Source organism: Clinocottus analis, unplaced genomic scaffold, assembly GCF_023055335.1.
Source record: "Clinocottus analis isolate CAN_PGR_092001 unplaced genomic scaffold, fCliAna1.0.p SCAF_14, whole genome shotgun sequence".
NCBI classification, from domain to species: domain Eukaryota; kingdom Metazoa; phylum Chordata; class Actinopteri; order Perciformes; family Cottidae; genus Clinocottus; species Clinocottus analis.
In genome coordinates, this window is record NW_027175865.1 from 12,865,919 (window position 1) to 12,889,787 (window position 23,869).

General features: G+C 42.7%; 1 protein-coding gene across 4 annotated transcripts; it reads left to right on the forward strand.

The window, feature by feature from the left end:
- The first annotated feature begins 1,083 nt into the window (after positions 1 to 1,083).
- On the forward strand, positions 1,084 to 20,358 carry LOC137784924 (uncharacterized). Of its 4 annotated transcripts, XM_068575914.1 has the most exons (8): positions 1,084 to 1,443; positions 3,104 to 3,314; positions 3,438 to 4,425; positions 5,725 to 5,865; positions 6,775 to 6,905; positions 11,881 to 11,952; positions 16,689 to 16,801; positions 20,208 to 20,358. In XM_068575914.1, the coding sequence occupies exons 1-8, from the start codon at positions 1,202 to 1,204 to the stop codon at positions 20,257 to 20,259; spliced, it is 1,950 nt and encodes a 649-aa protein (XP_068432015.1). In that variant the 5' UTR covers positions 1,084 to 1,201; the 3' UTR covers positions 20,260 to 20,358. The 4 variants fall into 4 exon arrangements, 2 of the variants coding, with proteins under 2 accessions (XP_068432015.1, XP_068432016.1); XM_068575915.1 differs by lacking the exon at positions 16,689 to 16,801 and having other exon boundaries at positions 1,085 to 1,443; XR_011077442.1 differs by lacking the exons at positions 6,775 to 6,905; positions 16,689 to 16,801 and having other exon boundaries at positions 1,086 to 1,443.
- The last annotated feature ends 3,511 nt before the right edge of the window (positions 20,359 to 23,869 follow it).

The window sequence follows — 23,869 nt, forward strand, 5'->3', positions numbered from 1 at the left end:
ATTTAGTCAAGGAAGTCGTGAGCCGGAAACAGACAGCCCCCCTTCAAAATAAATCAATTGAGCGATCAATTTTACGAGTTGAAATAAATACATAATCAAATAGCATGACAAATGAAGATATAAATGTTATACAATCTGTCTCTGCTGTCCACTAAGTTATCCATTCTACTGTTTGTGTGTGTTGTGTCTCTGTATAACCTACACCGAATAAATTGCAGGTTATTTACCAAGGAATAAGCAATAGCAATGATTAGTGTTAATAATATATGACAAAAGAGTCTGAAATTAAGTTTGTTATATATGTTATTATTATTGGTATTACTGAAATATAGACCCGTGCCTGTTGGAGATTGTCATATTGAGGTTGGCAGCGTCAGGTCGGCTTGAACATGATTTGTATTTGCGGTGGAAAGTAATGATGATGAAGCATTTTATGCACCACAGCCAATCCTTCAAAAAATAGTTTAACTTAATCATTAACTGGGTGTAGAATACTTAAAAGTGAATACACTTGAAGGATTTTCACATCATATAGTGGCGTCATTGTCATAACAGAGCCAGCAATAAAGTCAAAGTTTAAAGTGAAGCAACTCCCTTCACAGTCAGACGCTTCATAAGTCTCCCCACCATAGCCTGGAGCACTCACCCAAATAGTTTGAGAATGCTTCATTTGAATTAATAAATAGATAATACAATGAGTCATTACATTCAGTCTATTCACGTTAAATTGTGGGAAAGTGGCATAACTATAAAAGTCATGAATTGTATCAATTGTGTTTGTTTGCTTGTTTGTTTAATGTTGTATTATGAACTGGATGCTGGAGCAAACATGTAGGGAAACGAGCAACCTTTACTTTGAAGGCTATATCTGTCTCTGTTTCCGGATCTTGACTTCCTCGACTCATTTTTTAAATGTTTTAAGTTGTGTCAAGTCACAAACGTGACAGTTTCAGTGCGCGCAATGGCTTCCAGCAGCCTCGACTATCAAAGAACGAACTCGCACGTGGCAGAATACGTGTGTAGACCAATGAACTGACGCAATACCCCTCAACTGACATCCGGAATATCGTTGATTTATCGTTCTCGAATTCCGACTGGCTGCTATGACAACCTCGTATGTCTTGTCAAAAGAAACAGCTGGTTGGAAAAAAATAAACTAAACAATTGAGACGCCGTAAAAAGAGTAAACAACACGGAGGAAATGATGCCGGCGGGGAAACCCCGCGTGTCAGCAACTCCGAAACACTTGGCGTCTGCGCTGGCACCGTTTCCGCGCTCCACCTGGATCCACCCGCTCGTTCCGCATGACAACTTTGATCGTGTCTGCAAAAACATCTGGAGAAGAGCAAGTGAGGCCGACGAGGCGCTCGACAGAGGACAGAGGTCACCCGAGAGACAGAGCAATAAAGACCGCGGGGCACCAGACGACAGGCCGAGTCTCCGGTAAGCCTCGGCACGCACGCACACAGTCCGGGAACCGCAACAGCCGTCCACTGAAGTAACGTGTTCACCTGTAATCCACTCGCATGTATGCCAACGGCTTATTTGGGAGTGGATTTAGCTAACATTTTAATAAAATGCCACCTCGAAACCCTTTTTTTTAGCTAATGTATTGGTGTTAAACTAAACTCGCACTTCTTACCTTTCGAGGTAAACATCGTTTTAATTGTTTTGTCGTTACTAGAGTTGGTAAAGTGGCACTAACGACACTGACGTCGCTCTTTGGCTTGGTCCGGACGAGAACCTGTATCCTCGTTGTAAACACTGGCCGCTGCTGGTTTTTAGGGTAGAGTACTTTGTTCCAGGGTTTACCAAAAGTATCTGTCATGATCAATGCTGTCAACACACCCGGGACCTTAGTTCTGTCCTTCACAGTAAGACATCACGCTTCAACTCCTCCGAACTATGCAATAAAAGCTCCTTTATTTCCATCTGAGTGTACATGCTGGATGTTTTGTTGAACTCTTCTCATGTCAATCTCTTGCAAAAACACAGCTGATGCATGGAATTTAACAAAGGTCCACACCGATCCAGGCTGTAATATTTAGTTCTTAATGTTGCCATCACCTCACTTGAATTTACAAATTATTATGAAGTTATGAAATATGATCTTAGAAGTGATATGATTGTTATATGATTGTGGATAGTCAAATTCATTGTCAAGGTGCTGCTTTCTGGGAAATACCCTTTATTAAGAGTTAGTAAGTAGTATAACATGTGTTTATTGATTACTTACTGTAGATCAGAAAGATATATTTACACAATATAAAAATGTGAGCATATCCTCAATTTTTGACTCAGAGGCTGTTTTGTTGTCAGTGTCGTTTTAAAAGTATCACATTATTTGCCTATAGAGCGATGGAAAATGGTCAAAGTTCTAACCCTGATCTCAACATTGCAGCGTAGAGCTGCTGTGCGATCATGGATCCACTGCATAATAATAATGTTCACCATCTGCTCACCGGCCGTCTGGGGCTCCCATGACGTCTCCGTTATCATAAGCGTCCCCGGTCCCACCGGACCGCGTGTTCCGCATCGCGGCTCGCCGGTCGACAGGATGGTGACTAAAGAGTAGCCTCATTAAAGTGTCATGGTTTGAAGCGAGTGCCGCGCCACACACAAACGCACACACACACACACACACACAGGATAAAGCCACAGCCACAATGACTGCTGCTCTTTGAGCAAGACACTGTGTTCAAACCAAACGTCCGGTCAAGTGTGGCAATAAAATTAGGTGACTTACACAATATCAACTGGTTAACCCATTGGCTTTTTATTGGTTCATACTGTAAGGCCTACCAGATAAAAGAGGTGTAGTATTAGTTCTTAAAGCTGGATGAGGAAAAAGCAGGAAAATCAAACTGAAGCCATTGAGCATGTTCATAGAACAAGTGACCTTTACTTTATACTGTTTGATGAACCTGGTTATAAAACTCCTAAAAAATAAATTGGAGATGTGAAATTACTTGACACCGCTCTCATTTCTGCTCCTTTATGAAAAGACAGCATGAGCAAGTTAACCTTGTCGCATTGTGATGGTCTGTTACGCAGTAAAGATGTGTTAACCTCGCCACACTCTCACGCATGTCTCTCTGTTTAGGGCCGAGGAGCAGCAGGAAGAGGCGGATGATTTGGGTCCGAGCACACGATATGAGGAGGCCAAGCGGCAATACCACACTGCCTTCACCCTTCCTTGCCCTTATCTCTCAGGCCACAGACATCCCCATGTTGCCAAGCCGGCACAGGAACTGACCCCTGTGATGGAGGAAGAGATGAAACGAAATGAGGAGGCAAAAGGGGAAACTATTTTGGTGAGCATGATGACTTCATGGGCAAAAGCTTAGCCTGTAGAGTTTAAACAAAAAATATCAGAACTGAAGTATTTAAAAAAAACAGACAACATGTTATCAATATTCTTGTTATCAACAATTCAGTCACGTCAGGAGGAAGATGGCGGAGATAAACAAAGCAGTGTGGCAAACTCTGTGAAGAAGATTTGGCTCCCCCAATCCAGCAGCATAGTAGACAATCAACCTGCGGCGACAAATCCCGTCTGCTCCGCCGCCGAGGACCACACCCTGCGCCCGGGGGATGAGGAAGATCCTCAGATGGCTCCTTGCAAAAGTGAGGATGTGAAGAATACAAGTAGCAGTTCTGACAGCAATTCTAGCAATGATGACACTGATTCTCTGACTCTACCTGGGGTGAGAAACTGTGGCACTGATGACAGCGATGGTTACTCCGAGAGTGAAAACAGTGACTGTGATGAAGAGGGAAATGCGACTCTACACTCACTTGATGAATTAACGTATGACAGAAAGCAGAGTTCCCCATCTTCTTGGACGGAGACGGACATCCCACCACTACCTACCATACAGGCTGGCATTCTACCACTTCCCACTGGGCCTCCAGCCTCGGGGAAGATGCATTGCCAGTGGGAGATGCCCCTTTCATTCTGTCCACGTGACATCCCCACTGCCACTTTGGCAAATGGTGCGGCCGCCCATGTGCAGGCTCCTGTCCAAAGGTTCCTGTGGAAAGCAAAAGCACCTCAGGCAAACTCTCGAAACAACACACCAGCAGGAGCAGCGGCAGCCCCAGCACAGCAGGAGGCTTATGACCTACTGGCTGACTTCCCGGCTCTGCAGCCCTCAAAGAAACCTCTAGCATTGGGTGTATTCCGTGATAGGAATCCCAAAACCAGAGGTGCGAAGGGGAAAGGAGGGCATACTCGCTCACAAAACCAATGCCAAGAGAGCACGGCTTCCCATCAGAGGAGGATGGAAAATGTGCCCCACAAGGTCTCCTCCATCTGTGCAGGAGATCACAAATATGTGCTGGACCTTCAAAGACTTGGCCAAGGCATCTCTCCTACCATCAGCTGTGGGGAACCGAAGGCCGAAAACCAGCTGCCTCCTCGAGGTAATAAATCTGCTATGTGTTTCCTCCGAGCTGAGCTCTTCATATGCCTCTTCTGCTTCTCCCTGTTAGTATAAATAACCCGGTTATCGTTAGTATCATTTTCTGCCATTCTTAACACCCTCTGGAGGAACAAATGCCTACAAACATCCCTGTCTGAGACAATTATTGATATTAACGACACTGTCCTACTCTGCTAATTAAAGGCAGGGGAGAGGAAGCAGCACCTGTCCCAGGCACAAACGCTGCCTCTCAGAAGTTGCTGAGTGCAAATGTTTGCAAAAGTCCAGCTCACATAGTTTGACCCTTTTCTCTCACCCGCTTTTCAAAGTAACGTAATGAACCTCTTGTTTCTGCCACGTAGCGGGCAGCTTAGCTTCCCTACTTGTTTTACTTTTCGGAACTCGAGACCTACTTCATGAAACAAAGTCGTGACGATGTCAAAAAAAGAAAACGGGCAAATCTGAACAGCCGTATAAATCAGGGGGCAGCACACAGTGTCGCTTGTTATCCTGGGCCAGTCTGCCCACCCACCCGCATCACCCACACACACACAGTCACACACATAGCGTCTCTGTGTGTAGGTGTTGACACGCTTTCTTACTCCGCGTCGGCATTGCAGGGAAGCACTTCCTCATTCGAATGACTCGGTGGAAAATGTTTTCATAATGAGGGGATTATTGTGCAGTGGCAAAGTGAATTACACGGTGAGCCCTCCATACTGGCTGTTGGTGCAGAAAAGAACATTGGACACAGATATGAATTAAGTCAACAGTAACTCAAGGACACCGTTAATTTTTTATGAGGAGTGTTGCTTGTACAGTACATACAGTAATACAGTACACCCTGCATACTTCACAGGAGGCTCATTCCTTTACTATTGTAACTATTCATGATTTACATTTTTCTTTCAAATTCTGGCATATTTAATGATTGGATAATATATATATAATGAAATGAGTTATATTTAGCTTCATTTGAATTCCCTTCTGCTTCTTATTAACAGGTGCACGGCTGCACCTGAAGCCAGCTCTGCTCTGCTCAATAAGTGTGCATATGTGACACATACTGCCGGCACTGCTCCAGCAGTTTGCAGTGTGATAACACAGCCCTGTTGATTTAATGGCACTTTGTTGATCCCTGGAGGGGGCGCTGCTGAAAATTCCCCTGCAGAGTAAAATAACACTGTTCTATTAAGCCTACCATCTGCGTCAGACTTATCATGACACAGGCCAGACAAGACAATGTGCAAGTAAAATGGGTATACTGGTAAGGCTTTTCCCTTTGCTATGCATATTGCAGTTGCAGCTACAGATGGCGTGGATGCTAATGGAAGGTCCTGGGCTAGCGCTGCCAAGACAGGCATGAAACAAGCAGCTGCCCCTCAGGAGAAAGCCAGACCTTATGCCCTTCAGCAGATAGTTACCATTAACCAAGCCAAAGGTAAGTGTATACCCTGGCATCTTTTGGCAAAATGTGTGTGTGTGTGCGTAGTATTAAGTTTCACGGTGGGCACATGAATTTATCATGATCATCACTGGATGAGCACATTTATTTTGCAACAGCAACGGAGCTGATGGCTACAACATGCCATCTTGGCCTTCATGCACTGTGCTTCAAAGGTTCCTGTCTGTAGCATTTTTAAACATCAATACATCACTGTCAAATTAATCGTGATATTACATTTTGCAATGCAAATGAGGCTGCAGTTGGGATGATTGGTGGTGTCCATCTCACACCAGTGGTATTGTTACTGTTGGTGACATCAATTAATCTGGGCCTTTTATCAAGCGCAACACCGAACACTGACAGATCTCTGGCACACTTTGGTCTGATATCAGTATGAATGATAAAGATAAAAGGGACATTTTAACAAGACAGATGAGTAATCTAGTCAGTTATAAAGCATAGATCCAACAAAAAAATGTATATTGTCACATCCTATTTTCCATAAATCCTCCTCTTTTGCATAATAGGTTACAAATCTGACATGGCTTTGCTGAGCAGTACACATGTTCTTGTTTGCGACTGGAGCATTTTGAAACTTTGCTTTCAACTTCCCTCTTATCAAATTTGACTTGACAGCTCAGACATTATTCATTACTGTTAATTGTATGTGTTTGGTCAACCTATCATGTTTCCAATTTTGCCTGATCAAATTAGCAAATCCGACCTGAGCATCATCTAATTTAAATCAGTTTCCTCTCAGCAGAAGTTACTTCATGATACTGTATGTTTATACTAATAGTCTAAACTGGGAGGGTACCATGCAAGTTATTAACGAGCTGTTGGGAGTCTACACTTAAGCAACCACTGTGGAAACTCAAGTCAGTGTCTTTCATCCTTTCACAGCCAGGTATTCTGCCGCTCCAAATTTCCCAAAAGTGATTCCCTGCTATTGGGCAGCCACTCCTATGTGGCAAAGGCCCCAACCTTGCTACCAAAACCTGTTTATTCAACCTGGTTACCCTCCAACACATCAGGTGAATATTTTATTGAGTTAAATTGATCAACAAAAACACACTTTAATCTGTAAATCGCTGTGTGCAGCACCACTTTGCTACTTTTAAAGTCTACAACTGACTTGTATTGGCTACATCTATCTGAATTCCCAAAGCTTAATGATTATATGCAACTTTAACAGAACTCAGAATTTGGAAGAAACAGAATTAAGGGGGAGGCTTGCATTGAAGTGGATATAACGTTGCCGTGACCACCACCATCACAGAACTGCTCTTCCCGTATTATTGCTCTGTTGCACACCATTCACAGCTGATCTCAAACTCACTCTATTACCTTTGAAACCAAGCTTTCAGTCCAACCAAGCTATTGTTGCTACCCTGCTCGTCCTTGCCATTTTTATCGCAACTGAACCAACACCACAGTAAAAGACTTATCACAACTCACATCTTGTTGCTGTTCCGGCGAGCACAAACAGCATGTTCACTAAGAACATGTCTCGTCTTTTCCAAAGAATGCTGTTTTTTTGTTCTTAAGTGAAGAGTGCTGGCATATATTGTGGTGTCCAGGATACAAGAGCAATAAGTTCATCCAGGCAAAGTGGTACTTACACATGTTTCCAGTGGCGTGTCAGAGAGGTTAGAGAACCTCCTTGGCCGATCACGTCGAGCAGTCAGAACAGTGATGTAACTACTTGCTGGCGGGTTTTCAGTCAAGCCTCAAAGACCAGTTAAATTCATGGCATTTACTTTCTGATATTACAAGTATACCGCTGGATCCATCGACGGTAAAACAACTCTGCACACCTAAGAACTGTATAAGCAATCCACAATGTTATCAGGCCTATGTTATTGCAATGAATGTTATGCATTTGCATCATTCTACAATGGTGAATTGAACACAGCATAAAGTCTATCCAACTTGTTGCTGGGAGACATACAATGGGAAAAGTCTACATCTAAATTACTGCCACTTACACTGCCAATCTGTTCATAATGTTCATGTATTTTGTTTAATGTCCCTACTGTATCTGTGCTGTGCAGAAAATCTGGTTTCACAATATTACATCTGTAAACACACAGCAACATGTTTATTGGAGCTTTCAAGACCTTTGTGTCAGTGCTCCGCCTCAAACAACCGCATTCCTGCCATTCTTTAAATTAATTTAGGTTTTTGTTGTGATTTAGTGGACGCTTTTACATTGTCAGGTAAGCAGAACATGTTCTTCCCTCCATGTAAAAACTGATTATGTTTACGTCTCCATCTTCTCTGTCTCGATCTCTCGTCGCTCTGCCCTTTTCGTCTATGACCTATTTAAATTTGCTTTGCACACCGTGTGGTGGTGACAGTGACAGCCAGGCATACTGCACTCTGAGGTTTGCCCCTTTGGCCTCAGCACTTCCCATCCAGCAGGATAATTACTGAAGCTGCAATGCACATTCTCCCTGGGTTGAAGTGGCAATACTCTTGGTATCCGCAGAGAAATGAGATGCAAGAAGGGATGCCTGGGTGAGAGAGAGAGAGAGAGAGAGAGAGAGAGAGAGAAAAAGAGAGAGAGAGAGAGAGAGAGAGAGAGAGAGAGAGAGAGAGAGAGAGAGAGAGAGAGAGAGAGAGAGAGAGGTGATATTGTAAAATGTGGGATGTGATGGAGAGAGACATTATAAAAGTTAAATTTTTGGCAGCTAAACAGCTGATGCAGGGATGCAAGTAATGTTTATAGAGAGAGTGAAAAAAGTTATGAAACTCTCACTCTCTCTCTCTCTCTCTCTCTCTCTCTCTCTCTCTCTCTCTCTCTCTCTCTCTCTCTCTCTCTCTCTCTCTCTCTCTCTCTCTAGCTCTGGTTGACATGCACCTCCCGGTCTTGCTCTGGCGCTGACCATAAACTAAATATCCTGCTGTTAAAGTTTTACAGGAAAGAGAGGAAAGGTTAGGGGGGAAAAAAGCAGAAACGGTAAATCTAACGGCCTTTTTTATCAACTGCAGGAGTTTGAATGGGAATGGGCTGTGAGCGGGTGATCGGATCCATTTGGGGTTCTCTCTTTAAAAACACCAAGGTCTCTCAGGTAGATCTGAGGTCCCACATGGGCCCTCAATTAGAATTCTGAGGGTTTTATTCGTAAAGGCTTTCGCTCGGCCCCTGTAACCATTGTTTATCATTGATTTAAACCTTTGCTGCCTCAGTAATCAAATCCAGGATATTAGATACTGCGTCTAAGAGAGAGCAATTAAGTGAAGCTCCTTTTATTGTGTCAGGGAGTTGGCATACCTAGACTGGCAGTTCAGTGCCACAGCATCCGCACACGCACCAAAAAAAAAGAGCAACAAATTGACAATTAAAAATGTTCCCCTCTTGGCAGACGGTAGAAAGAAGTGAGTGGCCAAATGGTTCGGTTTAGCAGCCTGATCGATGGTCTGTTGCAAATATAGGTTTGTCAGAAACACGGCGACTGGAGGGGTGTGAGAGGAGGAGGAGGGTTCGGTGTGAACAAGGCTTGTGCATTTGAGCCTGTGTGCCCTTCAGCTCGTGTGAGTGGCAGAGACACAGGCCAAAGTTTTCCCTCTTGCATTCCTCTCTCCTCTTCCAGCTAATAAGCCTGTCTCCGAGCTGTTGCTAGGCTACACAGGTCTGTTGTTACCCTCCGGCAGGTGGCCTTTTCCTTCCTCACGTCTCTGTGTCCGCGTTCATAAACTCAAGTGTGCATTAACGTCGGTGTGTCGGCCAGGAAAAGGTACGCAGGGACGGGAAGGCAAAGTGTGAAGGAAACCAGATCATCATGCTTGGGTTAAGTGTGCATTCGTATGTGTTCATATTTGACGTGTCCATGCGGGAGATGCGTTTGCGCGTGTGTTAGCATCTAGGATGTCCATCTCATCAATCACGCGTGGATTCTGCTCACATGAACTCATTCGGCTCAGGCAATCTTCAAAGTAAGGAGGCAGAAAAAGCTCGTAACTAGGCAACAAAACAATGTTCAATGTGTCTAAAGGAAAAAATACTTAAAAGCCCTTCAGAAATATGGGACAGTTGTCCCTCCTGCGGCTGTTTCATGGGGGTGGAGAGACAGCGAGCGCAGGAGCGGCCTTATTTTGAGGTGGGCACGAGAGACACGGACTGCTTTATAGCTCAAATCAATGTTTGTACATAATCAGGAAATCTGAGACACCTGAGACCTCTCGGAGTTTCATATGAAGTAACGATTTAAACATAACAAAAGGAGAACAATATAACACAGAGAGCAAACTAGGAACCAGTGCAACAGTTAAGCTTTAATCTTACTGCAACAAAGCACAACATGACCACAATATATTTGTGGTGACTTGTTGAGCATTATTAAAGAGTCAAAGATAACTTCCAAGGTGTTGAGGTTTTTGGCTTTCAGAGCTCACTCTCAAGTCCCCCTTCCCCACCCACGCTCTGGCATTTTCAAATGCTCAAAGATGGAGGCTGGTGCTGTGAGCAAGCGCCTGGCATCACAAGGCCGAAATGCAAAGGGGCATTATTGATATTACTGTATTAGTATTACTGCATCAAGACAGATTGCCTCTTCACTGCAATTGTCAATGGGATCTCTGCTCTAATTAGCTAATGTGCTCACCTGCGGTGGAAATATAACTTTATCAATAATATAATTTACAGCCCATCAAAAAAATATAATGAACCTTGATTAATGGTAATTATTAAATAATAAACCTGATTAAACTCGAGCATTGTTTTGATTATAATGGGGTCTTAATACAGATATGTAAAAGCAGTAAACTATTCAGTACTGTGTGCTGTGCTTAAAGTTTATAAAATGTGTGTTAACACAGTAAAACACTGCTGCTGTTTTGGCAAAACATGGCAAATGTTGCATTAAGCTGGATAATGACTTATGAAATAACTTATCAAAGCCCTGTTCGTACTAATTACAAAAACATTTTCAAGTTGTTCTTCATTCAGTAAAATCCACTATGAATTTTACATTTTACATACAAGGTTTTCGAATTTAGACGGTAATATCAATTTATATGATATTTGTCTTCTGCTCACATAATTACACCAGATCGTTCCCGTACAGACATGAGGATGGTCCATTTATGTGATTGGTCATATGTTTTCTTTTTTTCAAGTAGCATGTAGGTTGCATTTAATGGGGCCACTCCTGAATAAAACATCATTTTTATGATATGTATATTTTATCATTGATAGACAGACAGACTTGTGGCTTCTGCATGATCATTTACATTTTATTACATGTATTTATTTTGATCGTTTCACATTCTCATAGCGTGTGGCGAGTCTGCTATGGGTGATCACGACGTTATGGCTAATTTATGTCGATTTCGAACGACTTGGATTTTCACTCGCGCTAGCTCACGCTCACTAAGTTTGTTTGCGATTGTTTGGGCAGACACATTCACACCAGTGGCCTGCTGGAGGTCATTCTGTCGGGCACGGGCAGTGCTCAACCTGTTCCACCTTGCACAAAGCAGCAGATATCGGTCCTGCTGATGAGTTGAAGATATTCTACGGGCCCTGTCCAGCTCTCCGAGAGTAGCTGCCTGTCTCCTGGAATCTCCTCCATGGTCTGGAGATTGTGTTGTGTTGTGATTGAGACGCATCAAATCTCCTTGCAACGGCCCACGTGGATGTGCCTTCCTAGAGGAGTAGTGATAATGACCCTAGCTAAAGCCAACACCAGTGGAAAACCAGTCAAAGTCCTGTTTTAGGGGTCCTAGTCCTGTTTTGGGGGTTGTCTCATCGTTGCCCCTGTAGTGCACCTGCACTACAGGTAAGACTGTTTATCTGTGAAGAAATACCTCACCCCTTCTCCCTATTGACACTTTCTTGGCTTTCAAACTCGCTAAACATTGATTCCTTCTTTCTCATGCTCAGGATATTATTATCTGTCTTTTTTTCTCCGCCTTTTTCTCTCTCTCTCTCTTTGCACTCTCTCACTCTCCAGTCACTTGTTTATATTATTCTAATCACTTGTTTAATCTCCTCTCTTCCTCCAGCATTTTGGAGTCCAGGCTAACGCTGTCAACTGTCATCAAGTAGTCGGATTTCCCAGTTTCCCCTTCCAACAGGTGAGGCCGCTAACAGTCCAATTTTTTTTCTTCTTCCTGTCCCTGAAGTTCGGAGCCAGTTTTAATTTGCATCGCTGAATTGACGTCCAATTGTAATTTATGTGAGAGTCTGTGTATGCACGCTGCAGCTGTGACTCAGTCCTCCATTGATTCTTACTTTATTTCATGAAACTGTCAGCTTGTATTACATATACAAGTGCTGCCATCGTGCAATAAATCTTCCTCAGTAGAGATTAAACAATCCTCCGCGAGAATGATGCTAAATATAAGTCACATTAGATTGGAATGCGCTGCACACGCGAGCGTGTGCGCGTGTCAGTGCACGTACATTTGTGTTTTCCGCGTGTATGTATGGGCGCGTGTGCATTTGAGCGTAAAAACCTGCCTCACGCTACGTAATTGAATATGGTGAAAAAAGGGTTTTATTTGTCCCGGTGTCACTCCTGATGGATGCCCCTCATAAGACAAGCACAATCAGGGATCATTCCTCATCTTTCCTCCCACTCCTTACACTTCCTCTCCATCATATTCTATTCCCTTAGCCCAACCCTTAGACCCCCCCACCACCACCACGCTTTTCTTTCCCTTTGGCACTGGTAGCTAGTGGTGTCACAGTGAATTTCATGCTGCCACATGTTGTGTGTGTTCTGTCCTAGATGAGGGGGAGGCAGGCTGTCTTTAAGTATAAGTCCTATGACCATCACAAGGCAATGCAAAATGACATAACTTTAGAACAGACGGCTTTTTGGTTTGCGCCACCATTATATATGTATACATAATTCCAGTTCTCAAGACTATGCATTTTGCATGGGTGGGATCAGTGAAGAGGCTGTTTAAGGCCACCTCATTGCTGTAATATATTTCAGTGGTGAGGTAACAGCTGATGGATGTAAGCTGTTTTTGGCTGCGGCCACACAAGCTCTCAGAGTTGAACCATGTCTCCCGCCATTACACATTCACACATTGTTAGACGAACAGAGAACGGAGGTCATTCATTCAAACGGAGGGTGAATGACGGGCAGTAACAGACTCGTGCCCCTTACATTGGATTTTTCCTAAGGGTGATCATAATAGTCATCCGTTGGTCACAGAGGTTTGTAGAGTAAATGTTATCCGCACCACCCAAATCAAATGTAACACTTTGAGTATCACAATGTGTTTTGTGACAGGGTCACTGTAACGCTTCATCGACACGGGCCTTGTATGGAAGCAGAACGTCAGCGGCACAGCCGTGGCTTCATATCTTTAAAAGCGTCAATACAGCGTGTGTTCAGCAGTGTTAGAGTGTGCACACCATTAATATAGTTAGACGTGTCAGCGCAAAGAAAATAGACAAATTATGAAAGGATGCTTTTTGGTTGCAGTTCCGCACCCGTGTTACATGGCCGCTATGAACAGCTGTATTGATGCAAAACACATCTGATGCCCACAGCCTGTAGAATAAACGACGAATAAACAACATCTCTGTCAATTTGCTCAAATGCTGCCCGTCTTTCAGATTCAACACTATAGTTAACCTGTTGCATTAGAACAAAAATAACTTGTCAAAATATCGTAAACATTTCCGAGTCGAATCTTAGTTCCAAATATGAGTCAATCTCTGAGTTTGTTCAATAGTGATGCAGTCCATTGACCTCATGGTGAGCCATTGAATGTATGAAGTTGTTTATATTTATTTATTTGGGCGGAGCAACCCTTGCATTGTAGCTGTGTGCTTATAGTTCTTTTCACAACACAGGCAAAGAAAAAGCACCATATGCACGATGTTGAATGATATCCATACCAAGAGGCATCACCATGCCCCCCGCTGAGCACGTCACCCATCTCTAAACGGTGTTAAATCTCTAGATGGAACACTTCTTGCTCTCTCGTTAGCTGTGCCAGAGAAGGTGACGACTGCATCCTGTGTGATCACAGCCATGCTGACTTTGCCACTGATACTGTTCTGATTGACAGGTTATCAGCTATCAATAGGGACAAAGACGGCGCTAATTAGTTTGTCTTTATTGATGCGTCTCTGTTATTCGAAATCAAGCCAATTCATCAAAGCGGGATGAGCCTCACAGTTGCTGTTATTATGAGAACAAATGTTGAGTGCGTATCTTTGAATCAGCTTATTTTTTCCGCTGAGCACAGCATGCATGCGAGTGCATCTGCATGCAGCCTCCTCCCTCAAAGCCGCTGCATGCTGATTGTTCTCTAAATGAAGACTTTATCCGAAAAATATCCCTTCGCTGTGGTCATTTATATGCATAATTTGTAATTACTGTAAGTTAAAAGCTGATCCACAGTAGGTCGGGTCCTTATCCGCTCTCAGAGTGCACTTGTGTCTGCTTGTTCCTGCTTGTGATGTATCTTACATCTGATAGGTGGGTATACAAATTAGAGAGGTCTTAAGCGGGCCTCATTCACATTGTGTGGTGAACAGCAGTTGCCGAAGGGGCCCATTTATCAGTTTGCTTCAAATTGATAATATAATGGCTGCTCAAAGGACACATCCACTTCACACTCTCCTTCCCTTTCCTCTTCTCCCCTTTAGCAAGGCAGAGGGTGTGCCATGATGTGCTGGGATGAGTAGAGATTTGACTGAGTCGATAAAACCCATGTGTTAATATTTAACAAAGCTTTTTAAACTTACATGGCACAACTGCCAAGCTGAACCAAACGAGAGGAAGAGGAACAACGGAGAAGTAAATGAGAGGGAAAAACGGCGAACAGGAAAGACTGTTGGAGTCCTGAAACTTAGGAATAGATGGTTGGGTTTTTGGCTCCTAAAATACTCCTCTAAACTTGGAATAATGATGCTGTACTAAATAAAGCGTAAGTCACATGCAGCAACACTCGTGTTCCCAATATGGATCATATGGTGGCATCATCATAGTAGAGAGGGTGACAGTTTTCCACCTCACGTCTCGACATGCTAAATGAGTAAACATGCACCCTGTGGTGCATGGAGGTGTACGGAGCATCGCGAAACTCGGCTTATAGCACACAGTTATGTGGAACGCCTCCACCCACCTCCTCGCTTGGAAGACAGAGGGGAGGAGATGAAGGCACAGGAAGAGAGCGATGAGGTAGATGAGGGAAAACAGGGTAGGAGAGGAGGAAGGGAACGGAGTGGGGAGCTTAATAGATTATTCCAAAACATTCGCTGTGTTTATCTGATGATCTGATTAAAGCAAAGTGTTAATGCAGTCTGCATGTTAAAAAGCTGGGTTCAAGCACCCGTGTATTCAATCTATTCATTTGCTTCATTATTTTTTTTTTTTTTTGGTATCCGTCTTTCATTGCTAATCACATGAGACCTCATGTCCAGTAGAACAGCCTTAATGCCACGACATGCAGTTCCATGAAAATATGTGTAGTCTGTTATTTTGTGAACATGTTTTTGAGCTAAGTAATGTCATTCTCTCATCTTCCAGATTCATGACTAGGGTACATTAATGAATAACTGGATTTGAACTGTATCCTCTTTGTAGATAACATTGGGGGAAAATATTACAAATAGTTGATTTAAATAATTAAAGTTGGTTCTATTGTGCTACACACACCTTAGCTAGGATGACTTTCCGGTGCCAGGTGGGATTGTTGGCAGTGAAGGTAACGTTAAGGAAAACAGACAGAAAAACAAAATTAGCAAAGCAATTTCCACTGCAAAGCTTCTGCTCGCCAAATTCAGCCATGTCGGTTGTTGATGCTCAAGCCAACTCGATTCTTTTTTTTCAATAAAAACATACAGAAAGGCCTCCATGTGCTCTCATAAAGCGAGTAGAGGTGAATCACCTCAGCTAAAAGAATGCAAAAGTCGGTTTCTAAATGGATTACTCCATAAGGATAAAGGAGAAGGAACTGGGTCTGGAGGCAAATGTCCAATTGATTGTGTTTTTATAGAAGGTTAGTTTTGTTGCAGCATTATTTGCCGAAGCAGGATGTTTCATGAAAAAGGAACCTTGCAAATCAATTCTCTTTTCTATCATCAAGTGGAGCTCTGTTCAGTTGCATCAAAGGCAGTGTACGGAAAATGTCTTTGAAATGAAATAGTTCAACCTTTTTCAATCCGTCTTAAATTCCACGATGCTTTTCATCAACAATCGCTTTGTGGCACTGTATCTTTCTGCCTCCTTTTGTGCACCTCCAGTGAGCTTTTAGGATTGAGGCAGGCGACAGCAGGCTTGATAACTGGAATTCCACACCGAGCGGTGGGGGTGACTATCGGTGTCCTTCTGTCGCAACCCGCTCTGTGTCAGACACGAGGCAGGTGAGAGGTGAGCGCTGCAGCATTTTATGGTTCAGCAGTGCCATTTCGGGGGGACACAAGAGGGAGAACGAAAATGAAAAGAGGGACACGCTACAGCCATTAGAGCCTTTCTTCTCAGTCTCACCGTCTTCGTGCTCTTTTCTGCCTCAGTGCTACCTTTTCTCCGGGCTACTCGTCTCAACTGACCTCCCTTTTCATCTCCCTCACACCGTTCCCACACCCTTGTGCTCGTGTCCTTTTTGTTCTCAGCAGCATGTGAGTGCATGTTTGAGTCTCTGCATTGGTCCATTTGTCCATTGTGTATCCTTAGCCCCAGATGAAACGCAGCGTGCAAGTTAATAATGGTTCGAACTAGTTCGCTCATAACAACGTCATATACTAAACTCACGAAACCCGTCGGATTCGAGTTTGTTTGTCACTACGTGAGTGTGTGTGTGTGTGTGTGTGTTAATGGATCTTAATCGTCGTAAATTGACAGGTGCAGGCCGGCTATTTACCATCAACATACCACCGCACTCCAATTCTTTTTCTAAGGAAATATGCCCAGGCGTTTGCCCAGGCGTGTATCGTGGAGAAAGCAGTTAAGCTATCGTAAGTAAGAACCATGCTCCCGAAAGGAAAATCATTTCACAACATTTGATATGCCATTTTATGCCACTAGAAATGAAGTGGGGGAAGCTGATCATGACAAACAAAGTTAATAAAAAACAATTAAAACTAAAAGTGTTTCATATACACTTGGTCTGAGGCACTTCTGAAAAGTTTAATGAATGGTGGGTGGATGCTATCTACAGAAGCTATCATATTCCACAGTTTTCTCAACACAAATGTCTGGAATTGTTCCTCAACTTGATTTCTATTGTGTTTTGGAGTTTGTACCCACTCCCTGAATTGAAAGTACCTCTGGTTGGGAATTGTTGGTTCAGATTAACAGAGGATACACATATAGAAAGTTGATTTAAGATTTTTTTTTTTCCCTGACTCCTCAACTTGTGGATAGAGTTGTGTTTTGGCAATGGAGCTCGTGAGAACATTTCGTGTGTGAGGAAGTCAGAACAAGAAAGAGTTTTTTCTTCTTCTTTTCTGTTGACCATCAAAGTGACAGCATAAAAGACATATCACTGCCAGGCCAATATTTCCCTGTCATCCAAACAGCATCCAAATGTTATCCTCGCCTTGATATTCTTTATTTGAATTTCATCGTTTGGACGTGAGTGAAGACACAAAGGCGCACGCAGCCCTGCACAGTGATGTGAGCACACAGAGTGACGTGGACGTGCTCACACAGATATACATATTTATGAGATATCTCCACCTGTCTCTCTCTGTCACAGACACGGAAATGCACATGCCAAAATACTCACAACACCAGCAATCCCATCATAAAGCGCGCACGTAGCTAATCACTCCTACAGACTTGTGCGCCCAAGCGCACGCTGCACCTCCACTACGGTGCAGATGAGTGAGGACAATCATTCACTAACAGCATTAGGGACTGCTCCCAGATTTCTTCCCTTTGCCCTCTAGTGTCTTAAATATTTAGACTGTTTGACATCAAATGCATTCATGAATGTCAATGAGGCAGATAGCAGTCCCTTAATCGCACACGCACATACACACACACACACGCGTATACACACAGACAGAAAAGACAGAGTGTGAAGAAGCAGCGGGATCCAGTCAGAAGCAACTCATCTGACAAACCAAAGACGGGAGCCGGGCCCTTTGTAGTTTATGGCTTGGTTACTGTAAAGTCAAGCTTCATTTTTGGACGGCTCGATTCAAGATAGGTCGAAGATTGCTTGTGGACTCAGCGCAGGCCGTGAGTGATCTTCTGATTGTTACATCAGAAAAAAATTGTCTCTCTAGTCTGACACACAGAGGGGGTTTGAAGCATCGTTTTTATGGTGGTGTCTTATTCTCCTTGAAAGTGAAACCAGTAATAAGCCAGCCTGAACGGAGCCCTCTGAAGCGTCTGTCTATCAAGAATCTCATCTAAGATGAAGCTACATATTCAGTTCCTTTATAGCCCCTCGCAATTTAACATCCGCCTCCATTTATTGTGTAGTAGCCATGAATTAAAGCTCTAAAACAGTTACTGGCCTTCGTCTTCATCTGCCGAGGCTTTTGCTTATGCCAGGGCTCACAAATTTTTATCGGGAGTGCACATTTATGCACTCAATATCTTTTATGCATCCAAGGAACTCTTGTGGTCAATAAATGTGTCGGTCATTTGCAGTGAAATATTTTTAATCTGTTAAATACTTTGGGGAGAGCACACACTCGACAAGTCACGAATACAATGATGTGTTGCTTTTTTTGTTGTTGCCTTTTTTTCTCTACCCGGTTCTGACGTTACTACCAGATTGCGTATGTGGCCTTTGTATCGGAAACCTCTTATTCCGTCTCAAGCATGTTTGTATAGGGAGTCTACCCGGCTTCATCTACGGACTGACAGAGCATGTAATCAAACGTGTGGAAAATAGCATCTGCAACAGTCCACATTTTATTAAGTCAAAGAGGAGATTCCACCTTGTCAGACCTCGCGACTTGAATCTCGAGGAACAGCACACAGTCAGTTCTTTCATCTGGGTCTGTGGGAGATGCTGAGTTTAAACCAGGCAGTGAGGAGTCACCCTTGTAAAACATTGAGTAGTGCACTTTAGGAAACCGGTCCCTTTAAAGAGACGTTCCCAGGATAGACATGCTACATCAAATCACACTCCTCCCTGCACACTGCCTCGATAAAATTGTTTGTTTGAGTCGAGAGCATGTCATTGTTTGTGCTACGCAGAGCTTAGCGCTGCGGCGGGTATACAGCTCGACGGCAAACACCAGAGCCTTTGCCGATCAAAACCCTCCTGCTTTGATGCAATTACTTTATTCCTGTCCGAAAGATTTCTGTGCAAATATCAACACACTTAAAGCAGTACTGATTCCACGCCAGCGCCATGTGTGTATTTGTTTTTGTGTCAGATTGTCTTAGAAATGTGTGTAGTGTGTCAAGATATGTTTGCCATAATGTCACTACATCTACTTTGTATATTTGAATTGTGCTTGGTGAAATGGGAACCATGTGACAGGGAGAATACAAAAAATAAAATTATATATATATACACACATATACACACACAATGTCATCTACTTCCTAACAAACTAAAAAAATAATTACATTAAGCAGCACTAATAGGTGTGAACAAAGTCTCTCCAACCTCTGAACTCATTCAGCAGAACTGAAATGGTAGTGTAAACCCTACTCAGCTGTTAAATGACCCTGTAGCATGTTATGTTCTAATTTAAGAGGGAAAATCAGGTCAAAACAAATCACGAGGCGTGAGTGACACGTCGGCCTTGTGGACTGGACCATGCAGGGCCCAGTTTACCAACATCAATTGATTTTAAAGGTTACGAGTGTTTTCCGCGAGCTCTTTTATTTTCACAAGTTTTTACCGAGGAGGTAGCACCTCAAAGCGGGAGCACACGCACACTGACAATCCTCGTGAGTTACATGTCACTAATCTGTACTTGACCTACAGCGTGCATGCAGCGAATGACACCATAAATAATAAGAAAATAGAAGATATGTGAAATAAAAACATAATTCATTCAACAATCATTTCAGACAGAAGATATGCATATTTTAGGCGAAGGCATCCTATGAATATTTTACCTAGGCTTATTTCTGAGAGCATCTGAAGTTATGCTTTTGGGAAACACTCCTAATACAAAAGTAGGTTTGTGACAGTAATCTCAGCCTGAACATGCTTTTGGGAAAAGTAGACCGGGTCAGAGTCACATTACATCAAAAAAGGCAAGAGCGACTCTGTATTTGTGTGTTTAGTCTCCTGTGTCCACCATGTAAACTGTAATGATCCTTGAAGTTCTGTCAAAAAGGACATGAGAAGGGGACCACTTTACTTTTTACTTCATATTTGTGTGTAAAAATGATCACATTTAATTTCATGTGCACTCAATTCCCTTTCTTTCTGTTTTTCAGGCCAGGGGTCAAAGATTTAAACACTGCCACATGTGACGACAGCCCGGTGTGATCGTGGGTGTGCAAGACACTGCCGAACAATAAAAAGTATCTAAACTGTGTTATTTTTCCTTGTAAGCAACCTAATAAATATGTGTGTCATGCAAGTGTAGTTAACGTTTATGTGTAATCTACTGCTCTTGTGGGACTGAACCAGTGAGATTCATCAAGTGAAGCAGAGGCAAAGGACACAGCCGACACCAGTCAGTGCTTTCGTTCATTAGTGAGCATATGCATGCTGTGCACACACAAGTGAAGCCCTAAATGCAAAATGCAAACTGTATGCACTTTGCAAATGAATTGAGTGATGAGTAGTAATAACAAAATCTCATTGTACTGTGGTGATAGTGAAATGGCGATTATTCAACAGTGCAGTCCTTTTCGCCAGCGGACCTTCTCATACATAATGCATTCAAATCATTGCATTTTTCCTCCATTCTGGGCTACAATGCATATTTCATCAAGTCAGTGAAATATTAAGCACTCTTACAATTTGATATTCTCTTCTAAAGGGGATTTCAGTTTATATATTTTCTTCACATCACTCGCGTCTCCTCCTAGACCAAACTTCCGGGGGACGTCTTTATTTGGCATGTTTGTTTATTGGAGAGATGTTTGATTGGGTAATGCTGGAGTAATGATCAATGAGCCCGCCAATCAATTCGAGAGATTATCATGGCTCAGAGGCCATTGATCTGTAAGTGGGCTCGGCGCTGAATGGCAGGTTGGGCTCGAGCCAACTGATTTGATTGAAATTAGAGAGGCTCAAACTGTGCGGCTTCTCTGCCTCCTTTGCAATCAAATTCCAAATGTCAACTGTTATTCAGGTGGAGAGATTGATGAGAATTTGGTGGAGGAGGAGAGAGGGGTGTGTTCGAGCATTAAATCAAGAATATAAAAGCAACAGTCTGCTTCGTATTCAAACTTATTGTAGAATGAATGCATGACAATTGTTCTCAAATCTCACAATGTTACTGCACTGTAATTCTAAGGTGCAGACACGTCATGAAATGATCTTAAACTCATGAAAAATGACCACTTTTCTTCCCGATGTCAAATCCGTGCTTTGCTAAATATGAAAAGGTGTCAGAGTATAAAAGTTTCAGAAGATGTGGTGCAAATCTGATCTTTGCGTTAAACATTTTTGTCATTTAAAAATCACCCTCTGGCAGCGGTGCAAGTGATGTAACTTTTAGAACCAAGCAGCTGAGAGAACAGATTTCAGGGAAACTTGAAGGAGGATTCAGTGTCGAATAGCACCTAATTACACTGTTATTGATAATTATACAAAATGTAATAGCAAATAAGAGTTAGATGAGAAAACTGACACCACTGTCATGTTTATATGCTAAATTATGCTTCAACCAGGAGACTGTTAGCTTAGCCAAAAGAGCAACAGCAGGAGGAAACAGAAAAAAATCCACCAAGCAGCATCACTAACACTGCCTAATTAACACTTTATAAATCGTTTAACAGAGGTATAGTCTAGCTGTGTCCCTTTAGTTATGGTCCTGGCAATAGCTGTACATTTATTGGGCAATTAACACGTACAGTGGTCCCTCGTTTATCGCGGGGGATACATTCCAAAAATAACCTGTGATAGACGAAATCTAGGATCTCAGGATTTACTGATGACCCCTTTCCCACAGAGGGTTATGTGCGTCTGGTGAGTGAAATGTTGGTTGTGTTACAGTTTATTTCTTCAGCCAATCAAGCCCTAAACAGCATTTACAGTCATATTTAATCATGAACAAGCTAGTTGTTGCTGCTCGACTGGGGGTGCTGGTCCCGAGCCTCTCCCTGCCAGGTAGCGCAGCAGCTGTGCCTGGATGTCTTGTGTGTGCAGGGTTTCAGTGCCGCAGTTTTGTTGGATTGTTTTGTTATAACTAAATGTGACTGTTTGTTGATTTGGACAACATGCTTTGTTGTTGACCCGACAGGGTTGGGCTGGTCAAGTCGGTCAGCCACGATGCACAAGATCGCGAGGTACATTGCTCAACGGAGTGTCCGCTGCAATCAGCTGTTAAACTAAACAGCTGCATAGGTAACAAATCCATGGCCCGTCACTGAGACTAATACATGTGTGAGCATTTTAGTCCTTGTGGCAGCCAACAATATACTAAGAACTACTTGAACACATTTGCATTCACTCATACCACTGTTTATGATGGTCCATGGCAAGGTTTTGTGAAAGCCTTATAAACAAACCATTGAATGTGTTGGGTATTTCATTTATGCTGTTGAAAAGGTCCTTTCAACACCAATAACAAACGAAGAAAATACTTGACAACTGACTTATCTCAAACAGAATGGATGTTGTGACAAATAGCTGCAAATAATTTTATTATGCTGCCTTAATATCAGGCAGGTAAAAGATTTAAAATCATGGTATTCGAGTCTCCTGTATTGCCCTTGGGCAATTATGCAAACCATTTAAGTTTTTATCATGCATCATTCATGATATGCCTTTAATTGATCAAGAAGTATCAATTTTACTTTTTATGGAGAAAAAAAAAATGGCAAGGTATTTAATGTTATCTCTACCAGGTGTAAGCCCAGTGAGAGTTTTGTGTTCGATTGTGTGTGCGTCTGTAAGCGAAGGTGCACCTCTGTTGTTTTTTGTCCATGACTAATGTTGCATTCTGCTGCAGCAAACTGCATGCACGGTATTGTTTTGGGTGGCCGCCAGTTTTGCCTGCACGTTTGAGGATCTCTGAGGGTTGCAGTGACCCACACTTTCTCAGAACATGTTTTATACTGCCGTTGACTGCCTGTTTACTTCACTCACCACTCTTAACCGGACCCCGGCTGGTAAGGGCCACTAGTGATAACACAGCCGAGTGCATCTCTGACCCCAAGCTGCTACGATGCGTCCAGTCACAGCGGGGCGTGAACAGTTAGCACACTGTTATTGTTTTGGACATGTGTACGGCTAACAGCAAACCGAACTACCAGTGCACACACTGCTGGCCGCCTCTCGTCCTCTGATCTGAGGTCTTTTAATAAACATGTTTTGTAATACACTTTATCAGAGAATATGCACTGTATGACAACAGGGATCAGCGAACAAGTATTTTCATTTTGTGTGTGTGTTGATCTGTTTGTAATAGTAGTGAAGAAAGTGACAGTAACGTAAAGCAAACAGACAATGTAAGGTAAAAAATGGGGAGAAATATAACTAATAGGAAAAAAGGAAAAAATAAGGAAAAATAATGAATGAATCAAAACAAGCCTAGATGTCGCCCAGATTTTACTAAACACAATTCGACAGCCCTATAAGCTGCATTAAATGTCGGCCTGTGATGTCACCTGAGATATAATATCTGATCGTCAAACAAACACAGCCATTGACGTCTCTTTGTGGGAGACAATGTAGTGCAATTAAATCTGTTTTTTTTTTCTCCATAACTTTTGTCAAACATGCATCTTTACCACCGACCATAAAAAAAAGTTTATGTAAGCTGGTTGAAATCTGCTGTTTTTAAGAAAAGAGTCACCTGATATGTGAGTTACAAGAACCCATTGGTAACCAGTAGAACAAATGTCTGACACATTTTGTTTGACCTCATTGTGTCAATTAAGCTGGAGACTAATCTCCATAATAAAATCTGTACTTTCGGCGC